The sequence below is a fragment of the Orcinus orca genome, chromosome 10 (assembly GCF_937001465.1).
Source record: "Orcinus orca chromosome 10, mOrcOrc1.1, whole genome shotgun sequence".
Classification (NCBI taxonomy): Eukaryota; Metazoa; Chordata; class Mammalia; order Artiodactyla; family Delphinidae; genus Orcinus; species Orcinus orca.
The window spans coordinates 84,090,765-84,118,739 of NC_064568.1; the positions used below are offsets into that span (position 1 = coordinate 84,090,765).

General features: G+C 42.0%; 2 protein-coding genes across 4 annotated transcripts in view; both read right to left on the minus strand.

The window, feature by feature from the left end:
• Positions 1–27,975, minus strand: part of LOC101279885 (zinc finger protein with KRAB and SCAN domains 4) — a 94,026-nt gene that overhangs the window by 27,598 nt on the left and 38,453 nt on the right. The window lies entirely within an intron of this gene.
• PGBD1 (piggyBac transposable element derived 1) lies at positions 12,443–27,932 on the minus strand. Of its 3 annotated transcripts, XM_004286091.4 has the most exons (7): positions 27,793–27,932; positions 25,543–25,952; positions 23,809–23,965; positions 20,161–20,237; positions 18,141–18,270; positions 17,415–17,511; positions 12,443–14,300 (listed from the first exon to the last, which is right to left on the minus strand). In XM_004286091.4, exons 2-7 carry the CDS (start codon positions 25,936–25,938, stop codon positions 12,743–12,745), a joined length of 2,415 nt encoding a protein of 804 aa, XP_004286139.1. In that variant the 5' UTR covers positions 25,939–25,952; positions 27,793–27,932; the 3' UTR covers positions 12,443–12,742. The 3 variants fall into 3 exon arrangements, with proteins under 3 accessions (XP_004286139.1, XP_049549625.1, XP_049549626.1); XM_049693668.1 differs by lacking the exon at positions 27,793–27,932 and having other exon boundaries at positions 25,543–27,780; XM_049693669.1 differs by lacking the exon at positions 27,793–27,932 and having other exon boundaries at positions 25,530–25,663.

The following is a 27,975-nucleotide window of genomic DNA, read 5'->3' on the forward strand; positions in this document are numbered from 1 at the left end:
TGTAGGCCTCTTTAACATGGCTGCCTTTATATACTTTAAAATTTTTATTGAAGTATAGTTGATTTATAATGTGTTAATTTTTGCTGTACAGCAAAGTGATTCGGTTATATATATATATATATATATATATATATATATATATATTCTTTTTCATATTCTTTTCCATTATGGTTTATCAGAGGATATTGAATATAGTTCCCTGTGCTATAAATAGGACTTTGTTTCTGGGTTGTTGTTGTTTATTGTTTTATTTTTATTTATTTATTTTTAGATTTCAGTTCCTATGGATTTTTTTTTTAATTTTTATTTTATATTGGAGTATAGTTGATTAACAATGTTGTGTTGGTTTTAGGTGTACAGCAAAGTGATTCAGTTATACATATACATGTATCTATTCTTTTTCAAATTCTTTTCCCATTTAGTTTATTACAGAGTATTGAGCAGAGTTCCTTTTGCTGTATGGTAGGTCCTTGTTGGTTATCTATTTTAAATATAACAGTGTGTACATGTATATCTCCAAACTCCCAGTCTGTCCTTCCCCCCCACCCATCCCCCCGGTAACCATAAGTTCATTCTCTAAGTCTGTGACTCTATTTCCGTTTTATAAATAAGTTCATTTGTATCAATTTTTTTTTAGATTCTGCATATCAGTGATATCATATGATGTTTGTTTTTCTCTGACTTACTTCACTTAGTATGATAATCTACAAGTCTATCCATGTTGCTGCAAATGGCATTATTTCATTCTCTTTAATGGCTGAGTAATATTCCATTGTATATATGTACCACATCTTGTTTATCCATTCATCTGTTGATGGACATTTAGGTTGTTTCCATGACCTGACTATTGTAAATAGTGCTGCAATGAACACTGGGGTGCATGTATCCTTTTGAACCATGTTTTTCTCCAGATATATGCCCAGGATTGGGATTGCAGGATCATATGATAGTTCTATTTTTAGTTGCTTAAGGAACCTCCATACTGTTCTCCACAGTAGCTGTACCAATTTACATTCCCACCAACAGCACAGGAGGGTTCCCTTTTGTCCACACCCTCTCCAGCATTTATTGTTTGTAGACTTTTTGATGATGGCCATTCTGACTGGTGTGAGGTGATGTCTCATAGTTTTTTGGGTTTTTTTTCTGGCCATGCTGTGCAGCTTGCAGGATCTTAGTTCCCCAACCAGGGATGGAACCCGGGCCCCCAGCATTGGAAGCACAGAGTCCTAACCACTGGACCACCAGGGAATTCCCTCATTGTAGTTTCTTTTTTTTTTTTTTAATATTTATTTATTTATTTGGCTATGCTGGGTCTTAGTTGCGGTACATGGGATCTTTTTTAGTTGTGGCATGTGGGATCTTTAGCTGCAGCATGCAGCATGTGGGATCTAGTTCCCTGACCAGCGATCGAACCCTGGCCCCCTGCATTGGGAGCATGGAGTCCCAGACACTGGATCAAAGGGAAGTCCCTCTCATTGTAGTTTTCTGTTTATTTTGTTTTGTTTTGCCGTGCAGCCTGCAGGATCTTAGTTCCCCAACCAGGGATTGAACCTGGGCCCTCAGCAGTGACAGCGTGGAGTCCTAAACACTGGACCACCAGGGAATTCCCTCATTGTAGTTTTGATTTGCATTTCTCTAATAATTAGCGATGTTGAGCATCTTTTCACGTACCCCTTGGCCATCTGTATGTCTTCTTTGGAGAAATGTCTATTTAGGTCTTTTGCCATTTTTTGATTGGGTTGTTGTTTATTTTTTCATATTGAGGCACATGAGCTGTTTGTAAATTTTAGAGATTAATCCCTTGTCTGTCACACTGTTTGCAAATATTTTCTCCCATTCTGTGGGTTGTCATTTCATTTTGTTTATGATTTCCTTTGCTATACACAAGCTTTTGAGTTTAATTAGGTCCCATTTGTTTATTTTTGGTTTTATTTCCATTACTCTAGGAGATGGATCAAAAAAGATATTGCTTTGATTTATATGAAAGAGTGCTCTGCTTATGTTTTCCTCTAAGAGTTTTACAGTATCCAGTCTTACATTTAGGTCTTTAACCCATTTTGAGTTTATTTTTGTCTATGGTGTTTAAGAATGTTCTAATTTTATTTTTTTACATATAGCTGTCCAGTTTTCCCAGAGCCATTTATTGAAGAGACTGACTTTTCTCCATTGTATAGTCTTGCCTCCTTTGTCATAGATTAATTGACCATAGGTGCATGGGTTTATTTCTGGGCTTTCTGTCCTGTTCCAGTGATCTATATTTCTGTTTTTGTGCCAGTACCATACTGTTTTGATGACTGTAGCTTTTTAATATAGTCTGAAGTCCAGGAGCTTGATTCCTCCAGCTCCATTTTTCTTTCTCAATATTGCTTTGGCTATTCGGGGTCTTTTGTGTCTCCATACAAATTTTAAGATTTTTTTGTTCTAGTTTTGTGGAAAATGCCATTGATAATTTGATAGGGATTGCACTGAATCTGTAGATTGCCTTGGATAGTAAAGTCATTTCGATAATACTGATTCTTCCAATCTAAGAACATGGTATATCTTTCCATCTATTTGTGTCATATTCCATTTCTTTCATCAGCGTCTTATAGTTTTCGGAGTACAGGTCTTTTGCCTCCTTAGGTAGGTTTATTCCTAGGTATTTTATTCTTTTTGATGCGATGGCAAATGGGATTGTTTCTTTAATTTGTTTCTGAACTTTCATTGTTATTGTATAGAAATGCGACAGATTTCTGTGTATTAATTTTGTATCCTGCAACTTTACTGAATTCATTGATGAGCTCTAGCAGTTTTCTGGTAGCATCCTTAGGGTTTTCCATGTATAGTATCATGTCATCTGCAAACAGTGACAGTTTTTGTTTTTTCTTTTTAATTTTATTATTATTTGGCTGCGTCGGGTCTAGTTGTGGCATGTGGGATCTTTATTGCAGCATACGGGATCTTTGTTGCAGTATGCGGGATCTATTGTTGTGGTGCGTGGGCTTCTCTAGTTGCAGTGCGCAGGCTTCTCTCTGGTTGTGGTGCACAGGCTCAGTAGTTGTGGTGCATGGGCTCTCTAGTTGCAGCATGTGGGCTTCTCTCTAGTGTGGCATGCGGGCTTCAGAGCGTGCGGGCTCAGTAGTTGCAGTGTATGGGCTCACTAATTGTGGCATGTGGGCTCTACAGCACGTGAGCTTAGTTGCCCCGCAGCATGTGGGCTCTTAGTTCCCTGATCAGGGATTGAACCTGCGTCTCCTGCATTGGAAGGCGGATTCTTAACCATGGGACCACCAGGGAAGTCCCAAATAGTGACAGTTTTACTTATTCTTTTCCAAATTGGAATTCCCTTTATTTCTTTTTCTTCTCTGCCATGGCTAGGACTGCCAAAACTATGTTGCATAATAGCATTGAGAGTGGACATCCTTGTCTTTTTCCTGATCTTAAAGGAAATGCTTTCACCTTTTCACTGTTGAGTATGATGTTAGCTGTAGGTTTATCATTTATGGCCTTAATTATGTTGAGGTATGTTCACTGTATGCCCACTTTCTGGAGAGTTTTTATCATAATTGGGTGTTGAATTTTGTCAAAAGCTTTTTCTGTATCTATTGAATGATCATATAGTTTTTATTCTTCAATTTGTTGATGTGGTGTATCACACTGATTGATTTGCAGATACTGAAAAATCCTTGCATCCCTAGGATATATCCCAGTTGATCATGGCGTATGATCCATTTGAAGTATTGTTGGATTCAGTTTTCTAGTATTTTGTTGAGCAGTTTTGCATCTATGTTCATCAGTGATATTAGCCTGTAATTTTCTTTTTTTCTTTCCTTCCTTCCTTCCTTCCTTCCTTCCTTCCTTCCTTCCTTCCTTCCTTCCTTCCTTCCTTCCTTTGGTATCCTTTTCTGGTTTTGATATCGGGGTGATGGTGGCCTCATAGAATGAGTTTGGGAGTGTTCCTTCCTCTGCAATTTTTGGGAATAGTTTCAGAAGGATAGGTGTTAACTCTTCTCTAAATGTTTGATAGGATTCACCTGTGAAGACATCTGGTCCTGGACTTTTGTTTGTTAGGAGTTTTTTTTTTAAATTTATTTTTGGCTGCATTGGGTCTTCGTTGTTGTGCATGGGCTTTCTCTAGTTGCAGTGAGCAGGGCTACTCTTCCTTGCAGTGCACAGGCTTCTAGTTGCAGTGGCTTCTCTTGTTGTGGAGCATGGGGTCTAGGTGCGCAGGCTTCAGTAGTTGTAACATGTGGGCTCAGCAGTTGTGGCTCGTGGGCTCTAGAGTGCAGGCTCAGTAGTTGTGGTGCATGGGTTTAGTTGCTCCACGGCCTGTGGGATCTTCCTGGACCAAGGCTCGAACCTGTGTCCCCTGCATTGGCAGGTGGAACCCCAACCACTGCACCACCAGGGAAACCCCTGTTAGGAGTTTTTAAATCATATTTTCAACTTCAGTACTTGTGATTGGTCTGTTCATATTTTCTATTTCTTCTCTTCATATTTTCTGTTTTTTCCTGGTTCAGTCTTGGGAGATTGTATCTTTCTAAAAAATTGTTCATTTCTTCTACGTTTTCCATTTTATCAGCATACAGTTGCTTGTAGTAGTCTCTCGTGATCCTTTGTATTCCTCTGGTGTCCGTTGTTGTAACTTCTCCTTTTTCATTTCTAATTTTATTGATTTGAGCCCTCTCTCTCTTTTTCTTGTTGAGTCTGGATAAAGGTTTATCCATTTTATTTATCTTTTCAAAGAACCAGCTTTTAGTTTCATTGATCTTTTGTGTTGTTTTCTTCATCTCTATTTCATTTATTTCTGCTCTAAGCTTTATGGTTTCTTTCCTTCTACTAACTTTGGGTTTTGTTTGTTGTTCTTTCTCTAGTTCCTTTAGGTGTAAGTTTAGGGTATTTATTTGAGATTTGTCTTGTTTCTTGAGGTAAGATTGTATTGCTATATATTTCCCTTTTAGAACTGCTTTTGCTGCATCCAGAAGGTTTTGGATCATCATGCTTTCATTTTCATTTGTCTCTAGGTATGTTTTTATTTCCTCTTTGATTTCTTCAGTGATCTATTGGTTGGTTAGTAACATATTGTTTAGCCCCCACATGTTTGTGTTTTTTAGTTATTTTCCTATAGTTGATTTCTAGTCTCATTACATTGTGGTCAGAAAAGTTGCTTGATATGATTTCAATTTTCTTAAATTTACTGAGGCTCTCTTTGTGGCCCAGCATGTGATCAATCCTGGAGAATGTTTAGGTGCACTTGAGAAGAACGTGTATTCTGCTGCTTTTGGATGGAATGCTCTATAAATATCAATTAAGTCCATCTGATCTAATGTGTTATTTAACGCCTGTGTTTCCTTATTGATTTTCTGTCTGGATGATCTGTCCATGATGAAAGTGGGGTGTTAAACTCCCCACTGTTATTGTGTTTCTGTCTATTTCTCCTTTTATGGCTGTTGGTATTTGCCTTATATATTGAGGTGCTCCTATGTTGGGTGCATATATATTTACAATTGTTACATCTTCTTCTTGGATTGCTCCCTTGATCATTATGTAGTGTCCTTCTTTGTCTCTTGTAACAGTCTTTATTTTAAAGCCTATTTTGGGGACTTCCCTGGAGGTCCAATGGTTAAAACTCCACACTTCCATTGCAGGGGTCATGGGTTTAATCCCTGGTTGGGCATCTAAGATCCCGCATGCTGCATGGTGCGGCCAAAAAAAAAAGTCTGTTTTGTCTGATATGAGTATTGTTACTCCAGCTTTCTTTTGATTTCCATTTGTATGGAATTCCTTTTTCCATCTGCCCACTTTCAGTCTGTATGTGTCGCTAGATCTGAAGTGGGTCTCTTATAGAGAACATATATATGGGTCTTGTTTTTTTAATCCATTCAGTGAGTCTGTTTCTTTTGGTTGGAGCATTTAATCCGCTTGCATTTAAGGTAATTATCAATATGTATGTTCGTATGCCCATTTTGGATTTGCTTTTATAGGTGTTTTTTTTTTCCCTTCCTCTTTTGTTCTCTTCTCTTGTGATTTGATGACTAACTTTAGTGTTGTGTTTGGATTCCTTTTTCTTTTTTGTGTGTGTATCTATAGTAGATTTTTGTTCATGGTTACAATGAGGTTTTGGTATAGCAGACTATATATAAACAAGATTGTTTTAAGTTGCTGGTCTTTTAATTTCAAATGCATTTCTAATATCCTGCATTTGTGCTCTCCTCTTCTCACAGATGCTGGTTTTGATGTCATATTTGTGTGCAGATGATTTCCACCTTTACTGTATGTTTGCCTTTACCAGTGAGCTTTTCTATTCATAATTTTCTTGTTTCTAGTGGTGGCCTTTTCTTTTCTGCCTAGAGAAGTTCCTTTAGCTTTTGCTGCAAACCTGGTCTGGTGGTGCTGAATTCTCTTAGCTTTTGCTTGTCTGTAAATCTTTTGATTTCTCTGTCAAATCTGAATTAGAGCCTTGCTGGGTACAGTATTCTTGGTTGTAGGTTCTTCTTCCCTTTCATCACTTTAAATATATTGTGCCATTCCCTTCTGGCCTGCAGAGATACTGCTGAGAAATCAGCTGATAACCTTATGGGAGTTCCCTTGTATGTTATTTGTTGCTTTTCCCTCATTGCTTTTAATTTTTTTTCTTTGTCTTTAATTTTTGTCAATTTGATTACTATGTGTCTCAGCATGTTCCTCCTTGGGTTTATCCTGCCTGGGACTCTCTGCACTTCCTGGACTTGGGTGACTGTTTCCTTTTCCATGTTGAGGAAGTTTTCAGCTATTATCTCTTCAAATATTTTCTCAGATCCTTTCTCTCTCTCTTCTCCCTCTGGGACCCCTGTAATGTGAATGTTGGCACATTTAATGTTGTCCCAGAGTTCTCTCATACTGTTCTTATTTCTTTTCATTCTTTTTTCTTTATTCTGTTCCATGGAAGTGATTTCCACCATTGTCTTCCAGTTCACTTATCTGTTCTTCTGCCTCAGTTGTCCTGCTATTGATTCCTTCTAGTGTATTTTTCATTTCAGTTATTGTATTGTTCACCTCTGTTTGTTCATTCTTTAGTTCTTATAGGTCTTTGTTAAACATTTCTTGTATCTTCTTGATCTGTGCCTCCATTCTGTTTTGAGATCTTGGATCATCTTTACTCTCATTATTCTGAATTCTTTTTCAGGTAGATTGCCTATCTCCAATTCACTTAGTTTTTCTTCTTGGGTTTTTATCTTGGTCCTTCATCTGGGACATATTCCTCTGCCATCTCTTTTTGTGTAACTTTCTGTGATTGTGATTTCCATTCTGCAGGATTGTAGTTCTTCTTGCTTCTGCTCTCTGCTCCCTGGTGGATGAGGCTGTCTAAGAGGCTTGTGCAGGCTTCCTGGTGGGAGGGACTGGTTCCTGCCCAGTGGTATGTGGAGCTGGGTCTTGTACCTCTGGTGGGCAGGGCCCTGCCAGGGAGTGTGTTTATCAGGAATCTGTGTGCTCAGGAAGACTTTAAGCAGCCCGTCTACTGATGGGTGGGGTTGTGTTCTCGCCCTGTTGGTTGTCTGGCCTGAGGCATCCCATCACTGGAGCCTACAGGCTGTTGGGTGGGGCCACATCTTGGTGAGAAGATGGTGCCCTCCAGGTGGGCTCATACCAATGAGTACTCCCTAGAACTGCTGCCACCAGTGTCCCTGTCCCTGCAGTGAGCCACAGCTACCCCCTGCCTCTTCAGGAGACCCTCCAATACTAGCAGGTTAAGTCTGGCCCAGTCTTTTATGAGGTCACCGCTTTTTCCCCTGGATCCTGGTGCACACAAGACCCTGTGTGTGCCCTCTAAGAGTGGACTTTCTGTTTCCCCCAGTCCTGTGGAATTCCTGTGATCAAACCCCACTGGCTTTCAAAGCCAGATTCTCTGGGGGTTCCTCCTCCCATTGCCAGACCCCCAGGCTGGGGAGCCTGATGTGAGGCTCAGAGGTTTCACTCCTGTGGGAGAACTTCTGTGGTATAATTAGTTTCCAGTTTGTGGGTCGCCTACCCGGCATGCATGGGACTTGATTTTATCATGATTGTACCCCTCCTACCGTCTTGTTGTGGCTTCTTCTTTATCTTTGGACGTAGGGTATCTTTTTTGTAGGTTCCAGCATTTTTTTGTTGATGGTTGTTCAGTAGTTGTAATTTTGGTGTTTATGTAAGAGGTAAGCTCACGTCCTTCTACTCTGCCGTCTTGTCTCCCAATCAAGATTAGGTTTTCCCCACAACTGAGTTGCAGGATTTTGAGGACATTGTTGTTTATCTGTTCTATACATAATAGTCTGCATCTGCTAATCCCAAACTCCCAATCCTTCCCTCCATCCCTCCTCCCGCAACCACAAGTCTGTTCTGTATATCTGTGTGTCTGTTTCTGTTTTGTAGATACGTTCATTTGTATTGTATTTTAGATTCCATATATAAGTGATATCATATGGTATTTGTCTTTCTCTTTCTGACTTACTACACTTAGTATGATAATTTCTAGGTCCACGTTGCTGCAAATGGCATTATTTCATTTTTATGGCTGAGTAATATTCCATTGTATATATATACCATATCGTCTTCATCCATTCATCTGTTGATGGACATTTAGGTTATTTCGATGTCTTGGCTATTGTAAATAGTGCTGCTGTGAACATTGGGGTACATGTATCTTTTTGAATTATAGTTTTGTCTGGATATATGCCCAGGAGTGGGATTGCTGGATCATATGGCAACCTCCATACTGTTTTCCATAGTGGCTGCTCCAATTTACATTCCCACTAACAGTGTAGGAGGGTTCCCTTTTCTCCACACCCTCTCCAACATTTGTTATTTGTAGACTTTTTAACGATGGCCATTCTGACTGGTGTGAGGTGGTACCTCATTGTAGTTTTGATTTGTATTTCTCTGGTAATTAGTGATGATGAGCATTTTTTCATGTGCCTTTTGACTATCTGTATTCTTTGGAGATATGTCTATTCAGATCTTTGGCCCATTTTTTCATTGGGTTGTTTGGGTTTTTGTTGTCGTTGTGTTATTCAGTTGTATGAGCTGTTTGTATATTTTGGAAATTAAGCCCTTATCGGTCACATCACTTGCAAATATTTTTCTCCCAGTCCATAAGTTGTCATTTCGTTTTGTTTAAAACATGATTGCTTGCTTCATGTAAATCCCCAGAGGAGAGCATCAGCTATCAAGCAAAAATCACAGTTTTAAAAAAAAATTTTTAGCCTATTCACAGAGGTTACATCCCCTCAACATTACTGTATTCTATTGGTTAGAAGCAAGCTATTGAAAGGGGGTGAGGGATTATATAAGGCTTTGAATACTGGGAACTGCGATCATTGGAGGACATCTTACAGCCTGCCTACCACACTTTTCTCCCATGTCAAGAATTCTAGTTACCAAGGACAGTGGGATGATAAAATTAAAATATCACATCAGGCTTCCCTGGTGGCGCAGTGGTTGAGAGTCCGCCTGCCGATGCAGGGGACACGGGCTCATGCCCTGGTCTGGGAAGATCCCACATGCCGTGGAGCGGCTGGGCCTGTGAGCCGTGGCCACTGAGCCTGCGCGTCCGGAGCCTGTGCTCCGCAACAGGAGAGGCCACAACAGTGAGAGGCCCGCATACCGCAAAAAAAAAAAAAAAAAAAAAGACATCATTTATGCATTTAAAATTTTAATAGATACTAAAGTAACTCCAGATTGGCTTTGCCAGTTTACATCCCATATCCCATATCCTTGCCAATATTAATCAAACTTTTAAATAGTTGCCAATCTCTTAGGTGTGTAATGGTGTGTTGTTTTTATTTTTAATCTCCAAATACTAATAGAATTATGATCTTTTTATATGCTTATTTGCCATTTGCATTTCTTCCTTTGTGAATTCCTTATTCATATCCTTTGTCCAGCTTCTTTTTGGGCTTTTTAACTTTTCCTTATTGATTGGCAGAAATTCTTTATAGTCTGTATATTAATCCCTTAATTAATATGGATTAGTTAATCCATATTAATATGTGTGTATACACACACACACACGTGTCATTAAAAAAATAGGACTACCTCTGAAGCCAAGATGCTAAATTGGAGTCCTGCTGAATCCCATGCTCCAGGCAGAGTGAACCTGCTACTGAATTATCTGGACTATCTGGAGAAGCAAGAGAAGTCCCAGTTGTGGCCATGCCAGTTCCCTCCAGAACAAAAAAGGGCTACAGGAACCAAGGTGGAGAAAAACAGCTTCACATAGAATCAGGAATCTAGCCTGCTAGGAAAGAGTCCTTTACACCAGGAAATCTGCAGATAGCACTTCTGCTACCAGGATTTCCTTGGGCCTTGGCTCTGAGCCATCTCTGCGAGATCTGGAAGTAACAAAGACCCAACCCCTCCCTCTTCCCAGTAGCAGTGACTTCACCAAGATATGTTTATGTCCTCACATGTAAATTTTGGAGGGAGGCAATTTCCAGGGCTCTATTCCAGCCTTTAGGGAACCAGGTTCCTTCTAGCTTATTACTCCATCACTTCCTGAGCAGGTACTGGTGTGTATAGAGCACCTGGGCCAGTTCTGCTCTAGTCTTCCCTGTGCTATACAGTAGGACCTTGTTGTTTACCTACTTTATATACAGTAGTGTGTATCTGCTAATCCCAAACTCCTAATTTACCCCTCCCCCACCCTCTCCCCTTTGGTAACCATAAGTTTTCTATGTCTATGTTTCTGTTCTGTAAATAAGTTTATTTGTAGCCTATTTTAGATTCCACTTATAAGTGATATCATATTTGTCTTTTTCTGTGTGACTTACTTCACTTAGTATGATAATCTCTAGGTCCATCCATGTTGCTGCAAATGGCATTATTTCATTCTTTTTTATGGCTGAGTAGTATTTCATTGTATATATGTACCACATCTTCTTCGCCATTCATCTGTCAATAGACATTTAGGTTGCTTCTGTGTCTTGGCTATTATAAATAGTGCTGCTATGAATACTGGGGTGCATGTATCTTTTCGAATTAGTTTTTTCTCCAGATATATCCCCAGGAGTGGGATTGCTAGATCATATGGTAGCTATATTTTTAGTTTTTCTAAGGAATCTCCATACTGTTCTCCACAGTGGCTGCACCAATTTACATTCCCACCAACAGTGCAGGAGGGTTCCCTTTTCCCCACATCCTCTCCAACATTTGTTATTTGTAGACTTTTTAATGATGGCCATTCTGACTGGTGTGAGGTGATACCTCATTGTAGTTTTGATTTGCATTTCTCTAATAATTAGCAATGTTGAGCATCTTTTCATTGTAGTTTTGATTTGCATTTCTCTAATAATTAGCAATGTTGAGCATCTTTTCATGTGCCTTTTGGCCATCTGTATGTCGTCTTTGGAGAAATGTCTATTTAGGTCTTCTCATTTTTTGATTGGGTTTTTTGTTGTTGTTATTGATTTGTATGAGCTGTTTGTCTATTTTGGAAATTAAGCCCTTGTCACATCGTTTGCAAATATTTTCTCCCTGTCCATAAGTTGTCTTTTTGCCTTATTTTTCCCTTTGCTGTGCAAAAGCTTGTAAGTTTGATTAGGTCCCATTTGTTTATTTTTGCTTTTATTTCTATTGCCTTGGGAAACTGACCTAAGAAAACATGGCTACGATTTACGTCAGAGAATGTTCTGCCTAGGTCCTCTTCTAGAAGTTTTATGGTGTCATGCCTTATATTTAAGTCTTTAAGCCATTTTATTTTTGTGTATGGTGTGAGGGTGTGTTCTAACTTCATTGATTTACATGCAGTTGTCCAACTCTTCCATCACCACTTGCTGGAGAGTGTCTTTTCTCCATTGTATATTCTTGCCTCCTTTGTCGAAGGTTAACTGACCGTAGGTGTAGGTTTATTTCTGGACTCTCTGTTCTGTTCCATTGATGCATGTGTCTGCTTTTGCGCCAGTATGACACTGTTTTGATTACTGTAGCTTTGTAGTATTGTCTGAAGTCTGGGAGGGTTATGCCTCCAACTTTGTTTTTTTTCCTCAGCATTGCTTTGGTAATTCTGGGTCTTTTATGATTCCATATAAATTTTAGGTTTATTTATTCTAGTTCTGTGAAAAGTGTTAATGGGTAATTTGATAGGGATGGCATTAAATTCTGCCTGCATTTTAAAATGGCATTCCCGGGGCTTCCCTCGTGGTGCAGTGGTTAAGAATCCACCTGCCAGTGCAGGTGACACAGGTTCAAGCCCTGGTCCGGGAAGATCCCACATGCTGTGGAGCAACTAAGCCCATGTGCCACAACTACTGAAGCCTGTGTGCCTAGAGCCCGTGCTCCACAACAAGAGAAGCCACCGCAATGAGAAGCCCACGCACCATAATGAAGAGTAGCTCCCACTCGCCGCAACTAGAGCAAGTCCCTGCGCAGCAACGAAGACCCAACGCAGCCAAAAAAAGAAAAAAAAAAAAGGCATTCCCCAGAGAAAACTACCAGGAAAAAAAGAAAAGGAGGTAGGATTTCATTCTTTAAATGCACAAATTAATCAATTCAATTCAACTAATAAAGGAGTTCCCACGTTTGATATCAAAATTAGACCTAGAAAAAGATACCAATAGATTTCAACATTTTTACAGATCATTAACATTGTTATAACAGTTTTTGAAACTCTACATAGATTTTTTAAAAGAAATATTAGTCATTTAATTAATAATTTCACTGTATACATACATCAGGTTTGTTTTGGGTACAATCTGATGTAGTTTTGATTTTTCTGTGTCTTACTAATGTCTGCATTGTATCTGTTTTACCTGCCTTAATCTGACATATTTGCATTATGTGCCAAGTAGAAATGGGCAACATCTCTCCGAAAATCCCCAAGTTCTAGAGAGGCACCTGGGTTACAGGCTCTGTGCAGGTGCCATGCATTGCTCATGGCTACATCAATCATGTAGCTCACCAAAACTGAGTACCATTTCTTGCCTCTTATTCTCACCCTATATTTGGAAATGATCTGTTCCATTTTAGCTACGCCTTCCCTGCATTCATCATACAGTTTCACTATGGAAGGCTGACTTATCTGAGGGATCTCCTTGTCATCGGCAAAACAACATATCTCATTGACTGGCTCTATGCCAACAGCGTTGGAGCACAGACTGATAATATCATCACCATGCCAATGACACAGAATTATCTCATCATTTTCTTCTACTCGGAAATCGAAATACCCCTTCTGCATTTTTTTCATATGTTCTGCACTCATCAGGGGACATTTTTCAGTCCTGTTCTCACGAATTGTTCCTGTTGCCCTCACCCCTTTCTTCTTCAAGGCTGACATCAATTTGACACTTGTAAAGAAGCTATCAAAACACAGGTGATAGGGATAGTGACCTCTCTCTAAAAGAATATCAGCAAAATTCATCACTAGATTTCCACCTAAACCAAGATCAAGATCCTTACCTGCCATCATAGTTGACTCTTCTTGATAGGGCTCAAACCAAACCAGATAACCCTGTGTGGTTGTACCACACCAGACTTTATAGCCAATTCTAATAGGTTTCCCATTCAGGAACTGGTCACTATCAAAGCACTCACACATTGTCTTATCAAGACAATAGTATTCTTCAAGGGGAGCATACAGGAGAAAATTTTTATTCATTTGCTTTATGAGAGGCCTCAATTTTGTAAACTTATCATTTTGATCTAGGTGGCTATTATCTGCAAAATGCAGGTATGAGAAAATCAATTCAAATCTGTCCCTTCTGATTGAATCTCTAACCAGGTTCTGATCGGCATCAGACATTTCCCAATACATTCCCCTTCTGGGACGCCTCACAAGGCCACTCAAAAGCAGGACACCAAGCACACACCTCATTTCCTGAACTGTGACTTCCAAGTTGACATTTTTCTGAGAAGCATAATTATTGGTTTCACTGACAATCAAGTTGAATGTTTCATCATCAAAAAATAACTCAAAGAGCTCCACTGGGTTCAACTTTTCACTCTTGAGATTCAAAAGTCCAGAATCCAGTGCTGACCAGCTTGGAAAGTTGGGTTTAATGTCTCTTTTAGTCCAGTTCTTCTCTGGGACACTTGACACCTTTGGTCTTTTTGGAGCAGGCTGAGTCTCAGGCTCGTCATCCTCTTCCACATCTGAATCACCAGAAAATGCGAGGCCTTGGAGTAGTTCACTCACTCGAGCTTTGTCTTTTTTTCTCCCTTTTCGGGTAATGTCTCCTGCAGCATATTCCAGGGATGAGATGTGCATCCGAGCCCACAAGTCAGCAGGGTGACGGTCCTTCAGAGTGTTCAAACGCGCAACTGTTCTTTCAGCAGGAACAGGGGTACTACAAGGGGCCTGGGGTACCCAATCTCTGGGAAAGAAAAAAGAACGTATGCTATAAAAATTCTGTCTCATTCACTGATACAGGATAAATCCACTGATGCCTAAGGATTCTTTTGTGGGGAATACTTCCTTCTCACTCCTCATGTTTCCATGGGGAGGGCTTTGGCCAGACTGAACATTTCTGGCCTCTTCTCACTTCCCACTCACTCCTCATGACTTAACTAATTGTTGAATCTGGGAGAAAGAACTGGGCTGTCCTCTTCAGAAGCCAGTTGCAGACATTCCATGTTCCTTTTTCCCCCAAGATGCATCAGGAAGGCCTATGCGCGGGGAGGGTCTGCTGTCACTATGCGGCCACTTAGCTCTGCCTCTGAGTGGCTTTATCAGTCTAGCTTGTGTCAGTCATAAAGCAGAGGTTTCCAGAATCATCTGTTTTACTCCTGTGTCTCTATCAATTGGTTCTGAATTTGGACAAGGAAATGGGTTGTTATTTACTGAGCCCCCTCACCTCTCACAGAATTTCTGAACATGGAACAACTTAGCCTCCCCTAGTTCTGCATTCATCTGGTGGATGCACTGTTTCTGGGGAGAAACAAAAGAGAAACTCAAACTTATTGCCCTTGGACTGATTTTTATGCAGTTTTCAAGGAAATAGCTGAAGTTACTAAGATAGAAAGTATTATTTTACACAAACTTCTTTAATTCTAGAAATATGCATGTCATTTACAAATGTCCTGTTGGTACATTAAATTAGACCAATTTAAGAAGACATAAGGGAGGAAAAAGCAGTGAAAAGAGTATGTTGTAATATAATTTACACTATATATACTTGTTTGCTTAGAGCATTTATCATCCTGGGTGTCTTTAATGTCTGCATGTATGATCCATTCAGTAGATCCATCTTAGAGTTCCCTGACATCTTCAACTTCAGGGGCCCTGCTTGAATCCTGTCACTACACTGAACTTTCCACTGGTGAAAACTGAACTCCAAGAGCTCACTCTGTAGCCAATTCCTTTTCACTCTAGCCTCCTTGCACTCTTGTCCCACAACACCTGTTCTTCCATCTCACTCTGACTCCTCTGTTTCCTCCTGCTTTTACCTCCCTTCCTATTCTGTCTAGATCTCGTGATCCATCACCACCTTAGTCCTTCTCTTGCCAGGATCATCAATCACCCTGCCCCAGTGTCCTTCTGTAGTGGTGGGCCAGCAAAACTCAGCACCAGATCAACCCCATACTTAGTCGTCTCTGTTCCTCACCCAGGAGTGAGTAGTGCCAGAGAAATCAAACAACGAGGTAGACTGACACTGCTAAATATGATGGTCTCCAAAACTCACCTAGTTACTCAACACTGCCCAGAAATCCTTCTCATGTCCTCTCGTCCCTTTCTTCCCTGTTCCCCACAACAGGTGTTTCATCACTCTTCTCAAATCTACCAGTCTATCTCCAAACATGACTTCCTTTCCTACTCCAAAGAGGACCCAGAGTTTTTCAAGCAGAAACTTGCTCTTTAAAATGATCCTCTGGGACGTCCCTAGTGGTCCAGCGGTTAAGACTCTGCAGTCCCAATGCAGGGGGGCCCGGGTTCGATCCCTGGTCAGGGAACTAGATCCCGCATGCCGTAACTAAAAGATCCTGCATGCGGCAATGAAGATCCTGCATGCCGCAGCTAAGACCCAGCGCGGCTAAATAAATAAAATAAAAAAATGATCTTCTGTGGCTCCTGTAACTCTTCTCTCCTAGTCTTCTCCTGTCCTCTCTAGGCATTTGCATTTTCTTTCTCTGCCTCTCTCTGATCCACCTCCTCTTTAGCTGGTAAATTCCTGCTTACTCATCAGGGCTTGTTTCAAATGTTACCTCTTCTGGGAGGTCTTCTCCAGTATCCAGATCTCTGTTGGGTCCTCTCCTGCAAGCTCTGTCATAGCTACAGGGCACGTCATCATACTGCATTGTGTTCTGTGTTTTCTCATCTGCTGTACCCTCATGTGACTTATTGAAGGTAGGGTCTCTGTCTTATACATGACTGAATATGAGTGATAAAATGCTTGCTGAATGAGTGGGGAGGTTGCTGGGGGTGCGGGGGGGGGGTACACTCAGTCTCTGACATCATGATGGAACACCAAACCTAGAACATCCTACCCCTTCAGACTTCTTGTCACGTGAAACAGTAAGGTATCTTGATTCTCGGAGGCACTGTGAGTGATGGTTTCAGTTACCTGATGTAAACGTACCTGACAGACACAACAGCAGGTTCCTATTCTCCAGTTATAACTCTGAGCTAAGTCACAGTGTTCTTTCTCTTACTTTAGTGCAGCTTGGCTCGGAGTTCACCAGCTTTATGAAAGATCTTACTTCTCTTCTTAGGCTTCAAGACATTTCTCTTTTAACTGAGATTTAGCTCCCTGTTTCCCTAAGATGAACAAATGTCAATAAGGAGAATCCTCATCCCCTGCCCTACTCTTCAGTGTAATTATCGCACACTGTTTCCTTTTTCTTCTTTCCTCACGTCTCCAAGGAGTTAATGGCCTCACCAGAACCCAACCTTTGCTCATGATCCGGTCCCTCTCTTTCTGCTTTAGGAGCACCTATGCTAGACATTCATTCCACAACCAACACTCATTAAGCACCCACTACTACCTTTAATTTGTCCTTTGTCATCAGCTACTCTCCTTTTAATCCTTGCTCAGGATTCTCCTAATGGAGGTCGAAGATACCCTACCTGTCTTCCCAAGTCCTCTTCCAGGTCTGATGATATTTCTTTCTTAACCATCATGGCAACAAACCTTACCTGCAGACCTCACTCTCTTGTCTAAATCCTCTGCTTCTCTATCTTCTTTTCTTTCTGGCTTCAGTATCTGTAGCCCCACGACATAAAGGAGCCAGGGGAAGAGTGATCAGGCAAGGTAAACTGAGTCAGAGAGGATTCTTGGAGGCAACCGTGTACCAAATGGAAGTTTTGTATAATTATGATATACTGACAGGTCACCTCCTTGGCGTGGGACCTCCTATGATCACAGAAGTGAGCGTTACTCTTTCTGTATTATTCCAGGGAAGCAGGCTTTTACCAACTGGTTTCTCTACTTTCATTTCAATTTCTTCTCACAGCTATAGGATTTGTTCTACTTAGGACCATGGACACTCACCTGTTGGGTATTCCTGAGACCTCAGCACCTCGTTCCATTTCTTCAGAAGTTTCTTGTTTTGTGTTAAACAATCCATCTTTAGTTACAACTTCTTCAGCTAAAATAATATGTTAATAATTTAAATGTCATTTGTTGCCTGAATCTAGAAAAACAATCTCTAGGGTAAGGAATAGGATGTTCCAAATTAAAACAAACAAAAAATCAACAGGTGTACCAGGAGTGCAGTCACAACAGTCCTAAACATGTGGCAGAGTATGGGAAGATAGTAAGAAAGGTCAATTTGCAGGGGAGAGTATCTAACAGGGCAAAGCATATTACATATAGACAGTAGTGCTCACAGAGAGTGAAGAAAACTTCCTCTGAGATAAAGAAGGGATCAGGCAGAGGTGTTTGTGGAACTTTCAGATATTAAGGGATGTCTGAAAATGACAAATTATATGGGACCCTTGAAAAGGGAAGAAAAAAGGGAGCAGAGGAGGAGATGTTGAGGGAATCATGATGAGAGAAGATAACAGCAAGAATCAGTAGTGAGTAGCAACAGAAGAAGATAAGGGGACTGGGCAGGATTCAAAATGGCAGGGGCTGAGAGAAGTATGGAAGCAGAGGCCAGAAGAAGGGGAAGGAAGGGTGAGGGCATGTAGGAAATGTGGGTTCACAAGGGCCGAGTCAGGGTTAATGATGGGAAAGGTGAGCACAGCTGGGGACCAGCCAGAGGCCTGTCCTTACGCATCAGACTGATGTTTGTAACCTTCTGCTGAGCCGAGTTTCCATAGAGGTTCCTCTGGGCCAGACTCAGATGTGGCCACTGCTCTGGGACAAGGGCCTGGGCTGCTGCTTCCTCAGTCTTCACTGATGTCTAAAAAGGCAAAAAATGGCCTCTCAGTCTTCACTGTGGTAAGGATAAGGGGTCTAGGTGTGAAGGGTGTTGAACACCACACTGCAGACCAGTCGAACCAAGCCAACCAGCAGGGCCCTGCTCTCTCCGAAGGTCTAAGGGACGACTGTCCTGCCTCTCTCAGCTTCTGGGGGTTGTCAGCAGTCCTGAGTGTTCCTTGGCTGGTAGATGCATCACTCCAGTCTCTGCCTCTGCCGTCACATGGCCTTCTCCCTGTGTGTCTCCCTGTCTTCACATGGCCTTCTTATAAGGACATCGACCGTCGGATGCTGGGCCCACCCTCCTCCAGTAGGACGTCATCTTAACTTGATTACATCTACAAAGAATCTATTTCCAAATCAGATCACAGTCATAGGTACCTGGGGTTAGGACTTCAATATATCTTTTCGGGACACAATACAAGCCATAACTTCATCTTAGGTCTACTTCAATTAATGTTATTTTTCTCTTTCTCTGGCTGGTCTTTCATTATTCGACTCAATGCTAGTTTCATTCTACTGTCCACCCACATCTCTGCCCTTTCATTTTCCTAGCCTTTTGATCTTCTTATTCCTCCTTAATTCAAACCTAATGATTACACATCAGTGCAAACGTTTAACTACTTTGTTATTTCTTGGTGTGATCATGTCCAAACATTTGCTTTTTTTTTTTTTTTTTTGCGGTACGCGGGCCTCTCACTGTTGTGGCTTCTCCCGTTGCGGAGCACAGGCTCTGGACGCGCAGGCTCAGCGGCCATGGCTCACAGGCCCAGCCGCTCCGCGGCATGTGGGACCTTCCCAGACCGGGGCATGAACCCACTTCCCCTGCATCGGCAGGCGGACTCTCAACCACTGCGCCACCAGGGAAGCCCTACATTTTTGAAATACTTTTTTTTTTAATAAATTGCTTTTTGTTTCTCCATTATATAGCATTTTAGATAATTATATTGATTTAAATATACATATAGCTAAGTTTTACTTGCTATACATTTCTTTTCAGGAAGGTGAAGTATTTGTTAAGAACAGGAGGCACTGGGTCTGATAGGATTAAGAACAAATTAAAAGTCACAGAGTGGGGCTTCCCTGGTGGCGCAGTGGTTGGGAGTCCGCCTGCCGATGCGGGGGCCGCGGGTTTGTGCCCCGGTCTGGGAAGATCCCACATGCTGCGGAGCGGCTGGGCCCGTGAGCCATGGCCGCTGAGCCTGCGTGTCCGGAGCCTGTGCTGCACAGCGGGAGAGGCCACAACAGTGAGAGACCCACATACCGCCAAAAAAAAAAAAAAAGTCACAGTGAGGAAATAGGAGACTTAAATATTTTTTAACTAAATGACTAGGAAAATGATTGGACCACTAAGAGAATAAGGGGGAAAAAAACCAAGAGTCTATTTTGTGAAGATGTGAAGTTTTGCCTTGGATACACAGAATTTCCATTATCATCACCAAATATTAATTGGGTATGTGCAGAACACTGGGACTATAAGGTAACATGAGGAAGAGTACTGCTTCTCAGACTGGGGAGAGAAACCAGAGACCCCCTCAAAAGATAAAACATCAGTCACTGAGCATCAGATGAGTAGAGGCACTTTCTGAAACCAAGGGCCTAACTCTGCCCCTTATTCTCATACCTTGAGATCTGGATGTGCCTCCTGCATACGGTATGGAATGAGGCCACTGCATAATCTATGTGATCTATGTGAGCTCCCCGGATGAGGCATAAGTGGTCTGTGATATTCTGTGACAAGGTGAAGGCAGAGGGACGGTGCCACCTGGAAGGCTCCAGGGTGAGCAGTGTGAGCCAAGAAAAGGGCAGGGACAGGTGACTGAGGGAAGCAGGGCTGCGACTGAGGTTCGCATAGCCCGGGCACCATGCTCACCTGGGACCTGGCTGAGTTAAACCCCTGGTCTCTGGGATTCTCTTCCTGGGGAGGGGCTGGTCCCTGGGGAGCAGGCCCTGTGGAAGGAGGAGACAAGAGTCCTGAATGAGACACAATGGCTTTTAGGAGAGAGCCCTTTGTGGGCGACCCAGACCCCAACTCTTCTTATGTTTGTTAAACATCCAGGAACTAAGATACAGATCTTACGCTAGAACATCATATCTGCTTTCATTCTTTCAGAATTCTAAAATTCTAAAACTTTAGGGTCCCTACCCACAAAATAAGTGGTGTTTATGAACTCATGAGGTGCTCTACAGTGATGCACTTTCACATTCATAAAGAAAAATTAGAAATCATTGATGAAAATAAGGAGAGGGAAGGCAGAACTTGGTGATAAAGGAAACATTAACCAGAGAACAAAGAAGAAAGAAAAGAAGCGGAGAACAGAGAGAGAAGGCAAAGGGGAAACAGGAAAGCAGATAAGAGGAAGATGAAAAGAGAAAATAAAGATACAAAAAATAGAGTTGATAATGGGGGAGGCAACGTATGGGGGGAGGCAGGGGGTAGATGAGAAATCTCTGTACCTTTCTTCCAATTTTGCTTAACATAAAACTGCTCTAAAAAAATAAAGTCATACATGTACACCTGAAACTAACACAACATTGTAAATCAACTTTACATCAGTAAAAAAAGTCACACACACACAAAAACAGTCATACATACATACATAGAAAAGATGCTAACCCTGAGCTAGGAGAACTTTTGAGAATCTGCCACACTGGAAACTGTAACAATAATTCAGACAGTCATAATGATTGCAAGGTGCCAGGCACTGCACTGTTACTTAAAAAGATTCTTTCCAATTCCTTATCTGTACAATGGGGAGAACACAGTCTACTTTACAAGGTTAATGAAGATTGAGGTAACATAAAAACTCTCTGTAAAAGCCCTCTGTAAGTTCTAAGACCCCACACAAGGTAATGTATCATTATTTTTCAAGATGGCAACAATATAAGGAGCCCAAAATTACTAAATGAAGAGCACAGGGGATAATTCTAACCCAAAATATAACACAGAACATAGTGCCACTTTTCCTTGCTCCAGACACAGTGGATCACTGTATAATCTTTCTGTTGCTGTTGTTTCGTATCTAGAGCAAATAAGGCTTGCTAGGACAATAAAATAGCCTTGCCCCTGATTCACTGTTACTACCTTACCTCCCCACAATGCATATATGCCAAACAACCAACAGCTTAAAAAGCGCAGTGTAAAGCAGGTCTGCTGTCAGAGAAAGGGCTAAGCTGAGGAGGGGCAGGATGGCAAGAGAGAATGGAAGGGGGCAACGGTATAATGCAGTGAGGAAAGAGAGCAACAGCAATGGGAAATTTGAGAGAGCAAAGGTCAGATCAGACTCTGTGTTTGCCTCTTATAATCCTCCTGAGGTGGAAAAGCATTAGGGTTAAGCCTGGGAAGAAGGCGGAGGAATGTTTTCAAACATATTAAAGTTCACTACAAATACCACACTGATCTGTTGCTCTATATCTCTGCCAAAGACAGAACAAGAGAAAATGGGCTTAAGTTGCAATGAATAAAATGATCTCAAGGTCTTTTCTACTTCTCCATCAACATATCGAAAATTTAACAATGTGTCTGACCCTAAGAATCAATCACATTTGAGCATTAAGAGACTGGCAACAATAAAGTACTCAATAGTTTTCATTTTAAATCTAGTGTTCCACGACAGGTGAGAATGAAATACTATATACACACAAATAACAGTCACTATAAATCATATTTTTGATTTTAAAAAAGGGCTTCAGTGGCACCCAACTTTTTAATGATAAAGTCCAAACCTCCTGGTTTGAATTTAAACACCCCATAAAATGGCCCCAACTGACCTTCCCATTCCCCCCACCCACTCTTTCCCCTAAACAGACCCCACCATCCTGTCATGCTGGTTGACTTAGTACCCCATTGAAAATACTAGCAGGAGAGGAGGGAATGCAGGTAGCCTGGGAAACTGATCTTCAGTTCATTTGGTCGCAGGTATCCTGGAGAAATGTGCTTGGGTTATGACTAGTAAGCAGGGAGGCCCTTAGCCAGTCTCCAGAATATTTGGGAGGGCCTTAGAGGGTATAAAAAGCCCTTGAGAATGACAGGGTGTGCTTCCTAAAGGACAACAGAGCAACCTGATTACACACACCACAGCAGTGGCGCATCGCACGGGGACCTAGAGAACCAAAGAAGCCCCCCCTCCGCCCAGTAGGTGCTGCTGGAGTCCAGTTCTGAGAGCCAGCTCATGCTCACACGAAAGAATCTTATATCCTATGACCGCTGTTATCTTTCTGTCAATTATCATCACCATTCTGACAAGTACCTCCATTCTTCATTACCCCCTCCCCCTCCACAGTCAAAATGAGATGAAACTGATTTCAGCAGATGCATGTTCATCATCTCACAGGTAGATGGGAATACTCACCCTATGCCTGCTCCACTGCAAATCCTCATGTATCAAGGCTCAATGCAAGCTCATGACTCCAGGAAAGCTTTCCCAACCCCAGGGCCGTAAGGCTCCCTACCACGTCTAAACTTCTTCACGTAAAACATTTGGGCTTCATGTCATGGTGGTTTTTAATAACCAAAGAAATAAGAACTATCAATCAAGTAAGTAGGGAAATATCAAGTTCTATTTATGCTCCAATGGGTAAATATCACAAGTAATCTGAGCCTCATACATTTTCTTTTATCTCCCTTGAATGTTTTTAAATCATTTATTATATGAACCATTTATTCTGCACTTAATATCAAAATATCAGTATTCACAGATCACCAATGTGGTGACTGTAAACCAATGTGGTAAATCATGAAGTTGTGTGTGTCATTTTGTATGCCTTTTCTAGGGAAGAGAGTTAATCCTTTTCAATAAATTCTGGGGGAAAATGATAGCATCCCTCACCACAAAGGTTAAAAAACATTGCACTACAGAGTTCTGAGGTCTCCTTTTTGAACGATCTGTATACTTCTGTGTGTTCTCAAACCATCTGCAAACTGCAGGCCGCAGACTTTGCCTTCTTTGCACGGCCTATCTTACTGCACACAGCTGAAATATAACCAGTAGCTGGGATGGATACGGAAAGTGAGAGAGCCGTGCACACAGGAGGGTACACTCCAAGTGCAGGAAGGAGAGAACCTGTTTAAACCTAAAGCTGTATGTAAATTACTGAAAGATTAGAGGCAGGGAGGCTACTGAAGAAAATGTTACCATGGGGAAAAGACAAATTTATGGAAAGCTACCAAGTAAATATTTAAAATATTCACAAGTGTAGAATTAGAAATGTGGAATAGAGATATATAGTAAAGAGAGAATCTTGGTCAGAAGGTCACGTGACTTAACTCTGCCTCTGTTGACCCTGGTCAAGTCACTTAAACTCTGAGTTTTGGTTTTCCTAACTATTAAGGGTGTTGGATCAGAATATCTTAGACTTCTAACATTTTACAATTCCAAATGTTTTTAAAAGTTTGCTTAGGTATAGGGCTAACAACAACAACAAAAAAACCCCACAGATAAACAAGCTTTACTTAGAAGGCCATGCACCTGCCAGCGGCCTGCTCCCAGTGTCCTTACTAAACTCACCCTCCGGCACTCACCACTCACTTCTTGGGCGACCTCTTGGTGGGGCTCTGGGGGTTCACACTTCAAGGTGGTTACCCCAGGCAGTAGCTGGGGCCTCTGACACTCCAAAGAGGTTCCTTGATATTCTGTCACCGGTAGGTGCATATCCTGTCCCTGAGTGTAGACAGAAGCCTGGGGACAAAAGGTTCACTTTGAAAAGGCATCCTGGGGTGGGAAGGAGACACAAGAGGGAGGAGATATGGGGGTATATGTATACATATAGCTGATTCACTTTGTTATACAGCAGCAACTAACACAACACTGAAAAGCAATTATACTCCAATAAAGATATCAAAAAAGAAAAGAAAAGAAAAGGCATCCTGGTGGGAACTGGACCCAACAGCAGTTAGGGATATCCTCAAGGGAACACCAGAGAAGCTCCATTTAATCCTTAAGCAGCAGCAAGACAGAGACTTCCTTCACTCATTTGATGAATATGGGCTGAATGCCTACTAAAAGCCAGGCTCTGTTCTATGTGCTGGGGATATAGTGCCAAAGAAGAGACACAAGACAGGCAAAAATCCGTGCCTAGAAAAACAAAACAAAAATCCAGATGGTTGCTTAACTAGTGGGTGGAAGTTCAATGAGAAATAGGATATGTACACTGTCTCAAAATGTCTCCCACAAATTTCTTATTAATTACAAAGGGGAAAATGGTAACTTTATAGTAGAGAAACCTGACAGATACCACCTTAACCTCATCAGTAATGGGACAATCCATCACCATGTGCCTCCTGATGTGATGCACTGAGGAGACCACAATGTCACTTCTGTGGTATTCTAGCCAAAATGCACAACCTGGGTCTTATCATGAGAAAATACAAGGCAAACCCAAATTGAGGGGCATTCCAAAAAATAACTAGTCTGTACTCTTCAAAAATGTTATTGTTGGGCTTCCCTGGCGGCGCAGTGGTTGAGAGTCCGCCTGCCGATGCAGGGGACATGGGTTCGTGCCCCGGTCCGGGAAGATCCCACATGCCGCGAAGCGGCTGGGCCTGTGAGCCATGGCCGCTGAGCCTGCGCGTCCAGAGCCTGTGCTCCGCAACCAGAGAGGCCACAGCAGTGAGAGGCCCGCATACCGCAGAAAAAAAAAAAAATGTCATTGTTATGACAAAGGAAGACTGAACAACCTTTCCAGATCTAAGAAGACTGAAGAGACGGCAACTAAATGTAATGTGTAATGCTGGACTGTATCCTGGATTGGGGCAAAACTGTCATAAAGAATCCTACTGGGCTATCATGGATGTATCTAAACAAGGACTACTGTTGAGGTGACAGTATCATAAAAATTTTAATTTCCCAAAACTTGATAGTATGTATTCTGGTTATACAAGAGAATATCTTTCTTCTTCAGAAATACACACCGAAGTGTTTAGAGATAAAGGGGTATGGTATCTCCAACTAACTCCAATCTCAAATGGTTCAAGAAAAAAAATGTGTGAGCCTGTGTGTGTGTGTGTGTGTGTGTGTACACATATATGTACATATACAGAGAGAGAGAGGGAGCACGTGCTCGCACACGAGAGGGGCACATCCTGTAACAAATGTTAACAACTGGTGAATCTGGGTGAAGAGTACACAGTAGTTCTCTGTACTACTCTCCCAAAACTTCTATAAGTTGTAAATTACTTCAAAGTAAAAAGTTAAAACTTAACAGACAAATGTTCGCCATTACATCTCCCAGGCCACCACACACATTCTCTTCCCACCTGCTGTCCTGAGTCTCCTGTGTCTTTCTCTAGATTCTCCAGCACTGTCACTGCATCTTCCCCGCTCTCCAGAGGATACACCTGCACCCAGGCCTGGAGCTCCTGGGGCAGGATGGTCAGGAACTGCTCCAGCACCAGCAGCTCCAGGATCTGCTCCTTGGTGTGGGTCTCCGGCCGCAGCCATTGATGGCAAAGTTCTTGGAGCTGGGCCAGAGCCTCCCGGGGCCCGGTTACCTCCTGGTAGCAGAACCGCCGGAAGCGCAGGCGGCAAAGCTCCAGAGTGTGGGAGCTGCTGTCCTGTGAGCTGCACATCTGCTCCCATGTGGGATCTTCCTCCTTCACTTTCACAAGGCTGTCTCCATTCTCAGGAGCGGGGCCTGGCGAAGCTTCATCCATGTTGACCTTAAAGGCTAGAAAAAGGTTCACTTAGCTGAGGTCTATGCTCCAGAAATGTTTTTCCAAATGTACATCTGAAGCATAAGAATTGATCAGTAACATAAAAATTATAAGAGCTTCAAAACTCTATGTAACATATTATATTTTTGTCCCCACTCTAAGTGATGCTCAAAAACTGAGCCTGCTTGTCAATATTATCAGTGAAATTAATCAGAAGTCTACCTTGAATCCTAAGGGAGTTGAGCCCAGAGGCAAGGGATGTAAGGTAAGGGACACCAGGGAAGAAGGGTTAACAATAAGAATGCTTGAGCAGCTTATACTTTAGATGGAGGGAAGGGATAATTTGATCCATGGAGGAGCCAGATGGCTGCCTTTATGGACAGATTAATATACCCTTAAAGTTCATCTATCTCTGCATATTTCTCACAGAATACTCCACCTTAAATGTAGGTGAGGTAGACTGTTTCCAAAGCCTCCATCCCCTAAAACCTGTTATGATGAGATTTTGTCACTTTTCTCATCATGAGGTGGAGTCTACTTTTCCTTCCCTTGAGTCTGTGCTGACCTGTGACTTGTTTTAACCAACAGAATATGGCAGAAATGACAATGTAAGAGGAAGTGCTCTTGTAGTGCCAGACACACAGCCATGAGACTTCCATGCTGTGAGAAAGCCCAAGCTAGCCATGCAGAGGTCACGTGGAAGAGAACCACGGAGCCCCAGCTGGGCCTAGTCCCCAGCTGATTGACCAGCAGCCACATGAGTAACTCCAGTAATACTGCCCAGTCAACCCATAGAATCATAAGAATAAGCTGAGGTTGTTTTAAGCCACTAAGTTTGGGGCTTTATTTTTTTATGTAACAATAGATAACAAACAGTAGAAACACTTCAACTTCTGTTTCTCTTCTCACCTGTTCCTTTTGTGATCTCAATCAAAATTCAATATGTCTCTATTCTAAGAACACTTAAATCTCTGTCTGGCTCTGACTTGCCTTTCGTATTCCAAACTCACATCTTGGGCCTCTCCTGCACTGTAATTTCAACACATCCCAAACTGAAATCAGAATCCCCTCAAAGCTGCACTCACTCTGTATTTTTCAGTTTCTACTGGCATCACCACCACCTTCCATGCATTCAGGCTCAAAACCAGCTTACATATATTATATATAATCACCCTGAGTCCAGTCAATTCTTCCTCCACAACGCCTCTTGCAGCCACTCCTTCCTTTTTACTCCTGCTTTACGATTTACATTCACTATTACAATAATTTTCTGTGTGGTATTCCTGCCGCACCACACACTCCATCATCACTGGATCGATATTTCCTAAAGCACAATTCGAAACATATTCGACACACCTGTCCCACCAAAAAGCGGGTTGAACTAAATTCAAACTCCCCAGGATCTGATCTTAACTGAGTTTGACTTGTGTGTTTGTCACTCGATAAACATTTATCAAGCACGTCATTTTCCAAGCATAACGCTAACCCCATAAGAAAAGACATAGACCCTACCTCCAAGAAAACCATCGTCTTCCCAAATGCCTCGTAACACTGCCAGCTGATACTCAGATTTGTTCCACCAACCTTGTAGTTTATGGCCACGACCAGTCTTCTAACGGTATATTCCCAAGGCTCCGTGCAAATGCCACCCCCAAACCTAATGTACAGACAGTCTTCTGTCCTCTGAGCCGCTCAGGTGGAGGGTGTTCCCATGGAAGTGAGCCCAAACCTGCCTCACCAACCCATTTCCCTCTCCAACCCGCATTACGGATCACACCCCGCACCACCGCCACCACCCCTGCCCCTTGAGGACAGGGGTTTATCTTTGCATGACCTCAGCGAGCCCAGGCTTACCTGGTATTCAACAAATACTGGCGAACGTCTTGCCGGAGACACGTAGATGTACTGGGATGTCGGTAGCCGGGACCTGCGACGGGCCCAGAATGCATCTTACTGCGATTGCCCCCCAGCTCCTAGCGCTTGGCATATAGCGGGCACTCGGTGAGTGAGTGTCTAATTGCTGGTTAACGGACCAAA

Excerpts from the sequence above, each read along its gene's own strand:
- PGBD1 (XM_004286091.4), bottom strand. The coding sequence starts at position 25,938 with ATGGATGAAGCTTCGCCAGGCCCCGCTCCTGAGAATGGAGACAGCCTT. Across the intron at positions 18,271-20,160 it reads TTAACTCAGCCAGGTCCCAG|ACATCAGTGAAGACTGAGGA; the intron begins GTGAGCATGGTG and ends TTGCCTTTTTAG. Across the intron at positions 17,512-18,140 it reads TACAAACATCAGTCTGATGC|CTGAAGAAGTTGTAACTAAA; the intron begins GTAAGGACAGGC and ends ATATTATTTTAG.